The sequence below is a fragment of the Notamacropus eugenii genome, chromosome 5, assembly GCF_028372415.1.
Source record: "Notamacropus eugenii isolate mMacEug1 chromosome 5, mMacEug1.pri_v2, whole genome shotgun sequence".
NCBI classification, from domain to species: domain Eukaryota; kingdom Metazoa; phylum Chordata; class Mammalia; order Diprotodontia; family Macropodidae; genus Notamacropus; species Notamacropus eugenii.
The window spans coordinates 324,072,132-324,085,010 of record NC_092876.1 but is presented as its reverse complement, the minus strand read 5'-3'; the positions used below and the strand labels follow the sequence as shown (position 1 = coordinate 324,085,010).

Sequence of the window (12,879 nt, the reverse complement as noted above, 5' to 3'; positions counted from 1 at the left end):
CCTGACTCTTGATCTAGCTCTCTAAAGCAGCCTCTGTCCTTAAGGAGTTCTGAGGGGGGCCTTATAGTGTTCTCTTGTTTCTGCTTTATTTTTTCTATTCATAATAATCTTCCCATAGTTTACTAAATTCCTTATTTCTTGTATCATAATAATATCATAATAATATTCCATTACATTCGTATGCCACAATTTGTTTAAACTATCCCCATAAAACTGCATGAAAGATAACCCTCTGCAGTTTCTCTAAATTTACTGATCACTTCTCAGGCTGGTGGTCTTCTGAGATCTTTATCAGAGTAGTCATAGAACAAGTGAGGCTTTTCTACTTTCTCCAACTCTACCATCTTGGCTGGTTCCCATCTCAGAAAATGTGCTCAGCATTATGTATGTCTCATACACAAGCTTGTCCCCTAGTTATTGACCAAATAGGATAGCATTACACAAAATTCATAACTGTTTATATGACTAAAGACCAAACTTGTTCATCAAAGGAAGAAAAATAAGCACATTATTATAATGTTTTCTGTTCCAAAACTCTTTTGTTAAAAATAAAGATATCTGCCTTCATTAGTTATTTATGATAGGGAAATAAGCTTGCATTTCATTAAGTGGCTGTATTTATTTCACATGAGGGGAGTCAGGCTCAATAAACCTCTTTTCCTGTGCTTAGGGTACTTACTTAGCACCAAATACATACACCGAATACCCTTGGATATAATGATACTGTTTCCTACCAAATTAGCCAGAATTCAGTCTTTAGACACTGTATGGGCTGCATAAATACTTCCACCTGTTCTGATTGCTTTTTATTAGTGGCTTTAACTTGAGGTTCCTTTTTCTCCCCTGTTTATTTGTGTTCAGTTTTACTACTCATTTACTATGCATGCACTAACTAGCCTCTCTGTTTCCTCATCAATAAAATGTATTTATTAATAGCTGTATCTTGCTTCACAGAGGTACATGAGGTTAATGAGAGGTTTCTGAGTTTCCCTGACTTCTCATAAAGTAAGGGACAGCATAACTATATAGTGAACTGCCTGAGCATCTGTTCATTTCTGAATCATTTTTTGTTGTTATTTTCAGACACCAGAGCCAGCAGAGCCCTCAACAGGTGACATTGAGTTGGAAGACAACCAGCTCCTCTCTTCCACAGTGGATATAGACAAGCAAAGGCTGAGCCAGGAAACTGATGAAGATTATTTTGAGACCCAGTCTCATCAGAGTGAGTGTCCATCAGATGTAAAAACTGAGCCATTTGAGAGTGCTTCTGATACCGACTCACTGCCCAGTGACATTACAGCAGAAACCTACTCCAGTCTGCATTTTCTGACTTGTGAGAAGGAAGCAGCATGCGACGTGTCTTCAGATGTTGGGGCAGCCAATTCCCCTCCAGAATTTCATCTGGCTGCTGCTCAGGGGCTTGGTTCAGAGCAACAGGTGAAATTGCCTCCTGACTTAAAGGAATCAACGTGCAGAGGTGAACTCATATTCTCTGCAGGAATTGAGCAAGGACAGATAGAAGAGACAAAACCATCCAGCCTAGAGCAGGACCCCGAGTTGTCTTTTGAGTCTCTGCTGGTGACCATCCCCCTCCGAACTGACACTGGATCAGAAAGCAGCAAAGAGGATGGTAGCCTCCAGTCAGTTACAGAAGTCACAGCAAAGGGTCCTACAGGGATCTCAGACACTCCTCTTGAGGAGCCCAATTCAGAAAGCTTCCTGAGTGCTCCAGCATCCCATCTGTTTCCTTTCTGGTCCTGCAAATGGGGCCGGAGTTTGTCAGATAGCTCCCTCGAGAAAAACAGACTTGACCCCAAAAGTAACAAAGAAGAATTGGCACCCTATCTTTGGCATGGGTCAGTGCCCCACATAGGTTGCCCCAGGAAGAAATTCTATAATAGTGAAACCTCTTTTCTTTCAAAAACAAGGAAGAAAATTCCAGACACAAGAGGAGAAACGGACTTGCCCTTACACCCACTCTGCCTAAAACTGCCCTATTGGCCCCCTTTGAGAACCCCTAACTTCCAACGGACTAAACTATGGCACAGTGTTCCAGAAAATATTGGTTCTCCAAGCAAGGTACCTTCAGAATACTGCTGTCAGTGTCCAAGTGCACTTAGGAGAACCAAATCTGTGACAAGTTTCCCCACAGGACATCCTGAGGGCCCTAGGAGAAAAGACTTTGGCAAGTTTGGGAGCTATTCTAAGGGAGCAAAAGAAGTGGAGAATGCTCTAAGAATACTACCCATCACTAGTCCTGGTGCCTGTTCAGGCTCTGTTACCAGCCAGCTCCCACATCCACCCACTGGTTCCCAAGGGGGCAGTACTGACCCACAGGATCAGCCAGGACTCCATGGTTTTAATTTAGAAAAGGACCTGCCTGAGGAAGACCTCAAGCAGAAAGGCTGGTCAGGGCATGATTCAGAGCAATGCCAGATTTCCACACATCCTATGTTAGAATCATTGAGCATCAACGCTGAGAAGCTGCCTGGGCCCACCGATTGCAGGTCTGAACACGACAGAGAAACCCATGAGCTGCTTCGTGGCATTGATGCTACCTCCAAAGCTACCAGTGTGGATGATAAACAAAAGCATCCCATAGATATTTCTGTCAAGACAGGAAATCAAACCAGTAATTACACTGCCAGCAATGTTCCAAGTGAGAAAATAAGTCTCTCCACTAACCTCAAACAAATTGAACTTCAATCCTCGAGTCACTGGAGCAACAGTGTGGCCTGGGCAGGGGATAGAGACCCAATGGGTTGTTCTGGACTGAATCTGAGTTCAGATGATCCAGAGACCACACTGAAATCAAGTGAAAAGGAAGCAGAGAAGGTGATGGTACCAGATCCCAGCTGTAGAAACAGGATATCAGATTATTCTGAGGTGAATGGAGCTCCTTTGCCAGAAGCCAGCACAGAGGATGAAACATATGCTTCTGGATCAGCTGATAGGACCACACCCCCTCCAGTTTTCCAGCAGCCTGAGGCTAAGACAGGGAAAAGCCCCAAGGGCAAATCTGGTCTCATCATTATAGCTGTGGAGCAGAAGGGTTTGCAGGCTACCAGGCGGAAACCAAATCTTGCAAATTCTGTTCCAGAAATTTTTCCAAGTAAAACCCTTGGAAGCTTCCAGAATGAAAACCCAGAATCATCCAGTGATTCCAGCTCACTTCTCTGTGGGCTTAGTGGGGCTGCAGAAGTAGAAACTGATGGCAGTGAATGTGGGCTATATGAATCAACTGTCTTGGAAAGCAAAAACGACCCTCTGGATGTGAATGTGCCCAGAGAGAATACAAACTGGGAGCAACAGGTAACTGAGGAAACAGCCTTGGAAGTAACTCAGGTGCCTGATGCTGCCCCAGAGGAGGAACCCCAGGGTGATGTTAACTTGCTTCTGGAAGGACCACAAGGAAATGATTCAAGCATCCTGGGGAGTGAGTCCTTCCACTCAGGGAGTGTGAAGGGGGATATAAATGATGAACTGAATGACCACTCAGAAAGGGAGCTGCTAACTGATAGTCAGAACTCAGGGGCCAAACTTGATACAAAGCAAGTAGATTTGGCTCCAGAGAAAGAAAATGAAGGTGACATCTGTGTGACTCATTTGATTCTGGAGGAGACAGATGCCACTCAAACATCTGGTTGTCAGAATCTCACTGATGCCGCCTTGGGAGACACCACTAATGCAGAAAAGATCCCCAAAGAGGGAGAAGGTGAAAGGGAGAACAAAGACCTGAGGTCACTGAGCCCTGGTGATGATTTTCCTAATACAGAAGCCAACCTGAGCTCCATCTTAGAAGAAGGAGAAGCTGATGGGACTAGCCATAGCCTCACAGTGCCTGAGGCCTCTCCTAGTCAAGGAAAAAATTTAGATCCAACTGCCCCTGAAGGACTTGACATTAGCTTTGGCAACGTCAGCTGTGGAGAACTGGAGGTGCCTTCCCTTCATCATCTGGGAAGTAACATCAGCCCCTATAAGACTTCACCAAAAGGGAGTAAGACTGGCCTAGCTGGAAGGCCCTCCAAGTTCCTTGTTTTTCCCAAGATGGCCTCCTTCAAGAAAAATAAAACTTCAGGGGTTGAAAATTTTCTAAGTAGCAGCACTCGCATCAGCAAGATGAAGGTAGAGGACCCAGATGTAGGTAAAGATGATGGGGTGCAACAGGTACTGAATACTGACTTGTCTAGTATGATCACCCCAACCAAGGAGAATTGTACCTTGGAATATTCAGATGATGAAGAACTCAATGAGAAACGTCCATTTAATAGGGTTAGTTTAAGGAGAGCTTCTGGGCCTGGCAGGATTCCTTTGGAAGACTTAGACATGGGTATTCCCTATCCAAGTATAAAATGTGATAGGGAAGGGGGAGGAGAAAAAGGAGGCAGATTAAGCTTACCAGAAAATAGTGATGTGGAGATACCAGAAGATTTCACCATGAGACGGCTGTCCTCTGAAAATAATGAATCAAAGAGATTCAAAAGCACAGAAAAGAAAATCAGGACAAGGTTGGCTCTTGCTCATAAATCCTTTTCTAATTTCTTTGAGCCCAAAGGTCTGGAGAAGGAGACTGCTGACCAGAGTTCTAGATGTTCCCTTAAGATTGAAAAGGAGAAGACCAAACTCCGTCAAAGCTCCTGGAAAACACTACTGAAAGGCAAAGAAAGTGATGGAATGAGAAAGCCAGCCTTAGCAAGCCCAGCTCAGTCTCGAGAAATCCTGCGATCCCCAAGTTGTCCCCTGCAAGGGGTCAGTGATGAGATTGAGAAACTAACCAAGGACAAAGAGGGGCAGTCCAAAGAGCAGGCATTTCTAAGTGCTCCCTACAGCCCTCTGCAAGTCCCCTGCTCCACCATGCTAGCCAGGGATTTGGTATCACCAGATCAAAGGAGAAAAAGTGAACCAGCCATCAAATGTATGACCACCCGAGAAAGTGGAGAACCCCTGCAGACAATGGGAGGTAGTTTGGCTGTCTTTCCTGAGGAAGCCTGGCTGAAATCACCTGGTAGCCCCACAATCCATCAGATCACATCCCTTAGCTACCCCTGTTCCCCTGTATATGACAGCAAGGACATGCCCTGCAAGCCTATGAGTCCCAAACCCCAGAGCCCCAGGCCCAGTTCTCAGCGCAGAAGCTTCCAGTACTCTGGAAGAGTCAATGCCATCTCTATGATTTCTCTGGGGAACTGCTATAATACAGATAGCAGTCCTGAGGCTCCTGAGAGGCCGAAGACCCTCAAACCCCGAACCACTTTCCTACTTTCCTTGCATGACTTGGATCAAGAGTGCCAAAAGGAAGAGAGTGGGATGAGCCCCCTGTCTCAAGGCAGCCTACCCACAGCATCCTCTGCTCAGGAGGTCCTGGAAAATAAGGTGAGTTCTCTGCGAAATCACACTGGCTAGGCCTGCATCTTGTTTCTAGATGGATGTGCATTGTTGAGTGTGAGATCTGATTTTTATTAATGAATGGAAGCTCAAATCTAGACCCAAAGAACGTCAAAGATGTCACATAGAAGCAGCCTCATGGACCACTCAACCATGAATTAGGTTGAGTTACATCTAATCAAATTAGATCTTGAGCAGAGTGCAATGTAGTGCAGTGGAAAGAACGTTGGATTTTGAAGCTTAAGATATGAGACAGACTCCTCTTCTTGCTAGCTACGTGGCTGTGAGCAGGCCATGTAGTCTATCTGAATTCAGCTCTCCCTTCAGAAAAATAGAATGACACTTACCCTACCTGCCTCACAGGGCTGTTGTGAAGAAAGCACATTGTAAAAAGTAGCATATAAATGGGAGCTATTATTATAATTTATTAGGCACTTATCTAAGACCTAACCCTATACTAGGTGTGGTAGATAGGTACAGGAGAACAGTTAGTCATTGTCTTTCCCTCCAGGAACTTATAATCTACATGAGGAAACAAGAATAACACACAGAAGACAATTATAGGCAGTGAACATGACTGATTTCTGGCAATATTTGATAATATATGATTAAAGAGCTTTTGTGTGTCTGTGTGTGAATGTGTGTGTGTGCGTGTATATGCACATGCACTTATGAGAGCTGTGGTCCTAAAGAGCATGGCATCATGGTTTTACCAATATAGTTTAGCTTCCTTGAGGGTAGGGGACTACTTTATATCTGCCTATGTATCCCTAGGACAATGACTTACATATAGCAGGTACCTAATTAATGTTATAGAATTTAAATAACAGGTTATGCCAGATTGCTTTATTTCATTTTTTTTTTTTTTTGGACAGAGTAACTAGATTGGTGGGCAGCTAGGTGGCACAGTGGATAGAGAGCTGGACCTAGAGTCAGGAAGGCTCCTCTCCATGAGTTCAAATCTAGCTATTTAGACGTACTAGCTCTCCTAGGCGAGGTACTTAACCTGTCTCTTCATCTGTCAAATTAGCTAGGGAAGGAAATGGCAAACCACTCCAGTATAGCTGCCAAGAAAATTCCAGATGGGGTTATGGGGAGTAGGATAAGACTGATAAACAACTGAAAACCAGATTGGTAAATTAGAGAGATCATATAAAAATAATGATAATAGCACTTCAAGGCTTACAGCATGTATTATCTCACTTGATCCTCACAATGATCCTGGGATCTAGGTGAAAGGTATTCCCAATTCATAGACACTGAAGCCAAAAGAAAATGAATTGCCCAGGGTCACATAGCTAGTAAATGTCTGAGGCAGGATTTGACTTCAAGGTTTTTTGACTCCCAAGTCCATTTCCAAGTACCACCTAGCTGCCTCTTACTATATATTTAGAGTATAGAGACAGTATATTTTGATTTCAGAAATACATTTGACTAAGCCCTTCACATGATCCTTGAGGACAAGATGTAAAGCTATGGGTTAGATTAGAGTACAGTTAGGTGAATCTGGAATTGGTTAGATGACTATATCCAAGGAATAATCATTAATGACTTGATGTCAATTTGGGGGAGGTCTTTTGGTAGAATATACTACTTGTTCTTAACCCTTTAATGTTCAACATTTTTATGAATGATTTGAATGGAGGCATAGATGACATACTTAATAAATTTGAATAAATTTTTACATCCATCTGAGAGGCAGAGCTAACAGGTGGGATGAAAAAAGTACAGATTCAAAGAGGTTATCAACAAGCTAAGACAAGGGGGCCAAAGCCAATAAGATGATATGAAAAAGGGGTAAATAAATGTTGGGATCTAGACTTTGGTTCAAAAAATCAAGTACAGAATGGAAGAGAGATGCTTAAGTAACACTTCCTATGAAAAAGATATGGGGATATTAATGAACTGTGAGCTCAATATGAATCAAATTATAAATGGCAGTTCTATTTCCTTTCCACTTTTGACACTGGTTACAACATTGGAGAAGTACAATATTGGAATACTTCTTCCATCATATACAATCTTTCAAAGATCATGGGTCATGGCTCAACAATCACCTCTCGTAATTCTTTTAGTGTCCTAGGTCCATTTGGGTCTGGTGACTTGAGCCTGGCAGAGGCAGCATGTACTCTCTTACTACCTCCTTACTTATCTTAGGTTTCAAATGCCTATTAGCCATTTTTGTTTGTTCTTCCCCATTCTCCTTGGCAGACAAGAGAAGAAAAATAACTTAAGTGGCTCTTCCTTCTGTCCACTGTTTGTTATTATTATCCCAAGCAACCTGGGCAATGAAATTATTTCTTCTTATTCCTCCTTTTTTCCCCAATCTAGGTTAAAACCTTCTCCCTCTCTCCCTCTCTCCCTCCCTCCCTTCCTCCCTCCTTCTCTCTCTCTCTCTCTCTCTCTCTCTCTCTCTCTCTCTCTCTCTCTCTCTCTCTCTCTCTCTTTCTCTTTTTTTTTTGTCTTGCCAGCTTCTGTTCATTCTGAACTTCAGCACTCCTAACATTTTATCTTATAGGACAATGTCATACAATGTCAATTCATTCACAGTTAACCAGCATTGTTTCCATCTTCTGTACATTTAAAAAAAAAGTTTCCTTGACTATATATGTGATATGTTACGTATGGCACATATTATGCCATCCTTTAGTGAATATATATTGTCATTAGCTAATATATAACGAGTTCCTTGTGTATCCATGGTGGTATATTAAGATAACTCTCTCATTAAGAATGATTTCTCTTTGGGTTTTTAGAGTTTCAAAATACTGAGTTTCCCAAGTCTATGGAGGGGTTGATGTCCTCCACAGCATTTTAGTTCACGGGAACTAAATCATAGACACCTATTCTTTCTCTGAACCCATGATTTCTCCACCAAAACTCTGTATATCAGGCTACTCCTGGCTTTCTTCTCCTTCTCTATCACAAATTACAAAATGGAGTAGTTTCATTTCCAGCTCAGCCACCAGTACTTTCTTAATGTTAAAAATGAGATCCAGATTTAAAATGCCTTTTGAAGGATGAAATTATCGTTAGAGGGGTAAAAAAAAGAATTAATTTACTTCTCTGCTTTGGGTACATAGTGAGTTTCAATAGATAACGGATAATGAAAGTCTCCATCACTGCTGTATCACACCACCAGTCTTGTGATTTGTTTCCCAAATGGTGGAATGCTTCTCTTTAGAAAGTGATTTTTAAAAATAATGCTTGATTAGAAATTTAGCTTGGGACATCAGTATGTCCATTTAAACTTTTTTAGCAACTATTCACATTTAAATTAGTTGATTTCACAGTGTCATAACATTTTTTTCAGTTATACTGCCCAAGTCCTCATTAAGATTCTTTGCTTTTTTCCTCATCTTGATTCTCCTTTTTTATGATCAAGGTGTAGTTAGTATGCACTCCATTTTTTCTGTTTCTGCATTTTTATTTTTTGCTTTGTATTATTTCATAATGATCTTTCCAGATTTCTTTGTATTCCTCATACATTGGCCTTATTGTAGAGTTACATTAACTACCATGATTTATTTAACTCTTCATCAACTGTCTGCTTTTTCATTTATCTTCGTTTTCCTTTTATCTAGTTGCAGTTACAATAACTTTATTCTTCTGTTTTTGCCTCTTTTTTGTTTTATTGCATTATTTCATAATGATTTTTCCAGATTTCCTTATATTCTTCATATATTGGTCTTACTGTAAAATTGCATCAAAATAACATGATTTATTTAAATATTCACATACTGTTGGAATTTAGGGTACTTCTATTTTTTCACAGTAATGGCTAATATTACCATAATCATACTCTATAAACATTAGGATCAATCTGTCTGTTGTCACAGAAAGAACTAGGTTTGGAGTGAGCTAGACCTAGATTCAAATCCTGATTCTCCGGTTTCTACCTGTATGACCTTGGGCAAATCACTTAAGCTCTGGACCTCAGTTTCCTCATCAATAAGTGTATTGGACTAGAAGTCCTCTAAATTGCCTTTCAGTTCTATACTCATGATCTTTGAACATATTATTTTCTGTTACTGTTTTTGAGAACACTTACAGAGTATACTCCTGACAGTGGAATCCCCGAGATGAAGGGTATAATTATTTTTGTAACTTTTACGGCATACTGTCAAATTACTTTTCAAAGATTCTACAGGTTTGCAAAGTCCACCAGCAAACAGTAGGGCTTTCAATACCTTAAATCAAAAGGATGAAAATAGGAACTTTGGGCCCTATAGCAAGGTACTGGGGAAGATTTCGGAGTACCCCTCATATCATACCCTGTCTTTGGGCACTTACCCCAATTATGTACAGGGCCAGCACATTGAAATAGAAAAGTCATATTTTTTGCCAGGGAGATCTAAGTCTCCATACACACAGATGAAGGAATTTAGCAGACCTGTAATTATGTAAGAGAGGGGAAAAAATTAGCAAACAAAAATTAACTTGATCAAATGAAAAACCTTTACTGGGGCATAGGAAAGTAACTTGGAGAGTGTGTGAATGTTCCCTCTTGTGGCTGTTCTGAAGAATGCTGTCTGAGAATGACAGCAGAGGCTTTTCTGTGACGCAGGAATCAGCATCTTCTGTCTATGTGAGGCCTCCCCACTGTCTGTGCTGTTACACTCTGAAATAGAAGTGAAGTGAGTTAGGCTAAATTATGAAGTAATGTGAGGTGAATTTGCTAAAAAATCTATTGGCATATGTTAGGATTCATCGATAGGACTGAAAGTGCTTCATGGAAGAATTAGATGACCCAATCAATACTGAAAGCAGTTCTTTAAAGGACTTTCTTTTTAGACCAGACCTGTGATTTCATTGTTATAGAGTAAAGAAATTTCAGTTACCAATGTTCCTATACCCACTCAGCAACTTATAATCTTAGAAAGTTGCCTGGGACACTGAGAGGTTAAGTGATTTGCCCAGGGTCACAGGGGTAGTACTTGAATCTAAGCCTATTTGACTCCAAAACCAACTCTATCTACTAGTCAGTTGCCTCTGTAATGAAATCAATAAGCCCTTTTATTTATACCTTTAATGGAAAGCCCCAAAGGGAAGGCCATATGGCTTAACTGAAGACACCTAAGGAAGCAAGAGACAGGGACAAGAAAGAAAGGGTACTAAGGGAGCCCGATGAGTCCCTTAATGTGGGATGACACCTCCAAACTATGGCAGTCCACCAACCCTTCACACTGGAGTTGGGACTATATCTCCAAAACAAGACTGTGAAGACATGAGAAAGAGATGGTACCAGTGACAACGCCAGGGAACCTCAGCTACTATGATCTTTAGGCCATGGCAGGCTGCAGAAGTACATGAAGGTCTGGAACTCATGGGTCCATCCTTCTGGGTAGCTCTGGTAACTCAGGGAGTCAGGGCAGCTCCTGAATCCTAGCTGTGGCATATTCTAATTAGGAAAGAGCTTCCATTCAAGTGGATCTGAGTGGTTTTCCACCCCTTGAAATTATAATCAGGGAGCTGTCAATCAGCTAGGAATTTGTTATTTTCTAACCTGAAGTGTTCCAAGTATAGAAGCTTACAGATGGAGAAAAATATAGAAAAAGGGCCAAGACACAAGGGTGGGGTTACCAGATAGGAAGTGGGGGCTGAGAAATTTTATTTATCTAGTTATCTATTTAGCTTTTAAATTAGCTTTTGCTTTAACTCACCTTCATTTCTGACTAAAACCTTCTGTCTTTTCTGCCCATTGTACCATCTCTTATAATAATTTTTTTAAAAATTAAAGGAGAAAGGTGAGGGGGAAGTAGTGCAGTCAACAGAACTACCAATTGAATCTGAGAATATAGGTGGTCTTCCCCACCTGTATCCCTTCAACTTTCCAATGAAGGGAGAAAAGTATATTTTCTTATTTCTTCTTTGGGGACAAGCTTCATGACAGGCAGTAGAGGGTCTGTTGAACCAGACGACAACAACAAGCATAGATTTTTTCAGACTATGACAACGTGTTGGCACCACCTCACACAATCAGTGCCATAGCTACTGATATGTCTAATGAGACCAAGACATTTTCATTAAGATTTTCACACATCACAGCCCAGGTTTTTTGGGTTTTGCTTTGTATTGTTTTGGTTTTTGTTCTTATATCTTTTGTATTTAATTTTATTTTTGCTGTGGAGGAATAGCTCATGTGTTTGTGAGTCAGAGAGCAGAGGACATTTGCGGGTATTTGAAAGGTAGGTTTTACATTGGGGATGTCCTTTCCTTTAAGGTTTTAAGTCTGAGGTTTAGGCATTTTTGATTCTAGAGGAAGAAGAACCTGGCAGCTGCTGCAGCCTTCCTATGGGATTGGAGGTCCACCATATATGGGTGGGACCCTCTCCATCCTCCAATCCAGGACCAAATGGGAGGGAGACAGAGATGAGGAAGGGTAGATTGGAGACAATACAGCAATGAATGTCAGAAACTATTGCCCTCTTCCTCTCCCATAGCTACTTAGCTCACATGACTAGGTACTTTTAAAATATAGAATCTACAGCTTGAGTTGATTGTAGAGATCGTCTAGTCTAATCCCCTCATGGTAGATGAAGAAACTGAGGTCCAGAGAGGGAAGTGACTTGCCCAATGTTCCCAAAGAAATTGAATCAAATTGAATTGATGCACTTGAACCCCAACAGAGCTTGTGGCTCTGAGCTCTGGATTCCTAGGCCTGTCTTTAGGAGGTCCCTCAGTTACTAATTCTGTCATCCCCACCATGTTGCAAATAAAGGAAACGTCACATGAGACTGAAAGGTTAAGTAATTTTCTTAGGCCACATGCGCAGTCAGCAACAGAGTCAGAATTAGAACCCAGATCTTCTAACTCCATATGCAGAGCTCTTCAATATAACCCTTTGTTTGCCAGACAAGACCCTGTTTGCCCAGAAACATTCTGCTAGGAGGAACTTTGCTATTTCAAAGCAGAAGGTGTGTGCTTTGCTCCTTTTTTTCCCTCTCCCTTCATCTGCTTTCTATTTCTTCTGTTTTATATAAAGAAATATTGTGGCAAGGTTGGACATTGCTAGGAAGGTATGGATAGGAAATAGTAAGTGCGTAATAAAAGTTTATTGATTGACCCTGCCTCTGATACACCTTAACATCGTGAACATAGGCAAGTCACTTAATTTTATTTTTTGTTTTACATTTGTCAAACATTTTAAATGTTTTTCTTCACCAAATAAGTTTCTAACTCTAAGAATGATGAAATTACCTAGATACATAAAAATGTTTTATTTTAACATTCATTTAAAAAATTTTGAGTTTCTAATTCTCTCCCTCTTTCTCACTCTTCCCCTACCCATGGAGAAGGTAAGTAAATAGTATCCTAATTATACATGTGAAGTCATAAAAACATTATTTCCATGTTTCAAAAAAAGCAAGAAATTTCAAGGGAAATAAGTGTGCTTCAATCTGCACTCAGAGTTTATCAGTTCTCTGTCTGCATGTAGATAGATTTTTTTTCTCTGTGTGAATCTTCTGGAACTGTCTTGGATCATTGCGTATT

The 12,879-nt window shown here is 41.0% G+C and overlaps 1 protein-coding gene across 5 annotated transcripts in view; it reads left to right on the top strand.

The window, feature by feature from the left end:
• ARHGEF4 (Rho guanine nucleotide exchange factor 4) overlaps nucleotides 1–12,879 on the top strand; it is a 501,611-nt gene that overhangs the window by 245,080 nt on the left and 243,652 nt on the right. For all 5 annotated transcript variants that reach the window (XM_072613489.1, XM_072613487.1, XM_072613486.1 and 2 more), the window contains one exon: nucleotides 1,084–5,373. In XM_072613489.1, coding sequence (XP_072469590.1) covers nucleotides 1,084–5,373 — 4,290 coding nt within the window. The remainder of the gene's footprint in view (nucleotides 1–1,083; nucleotides 5,374–12,879) is intronic.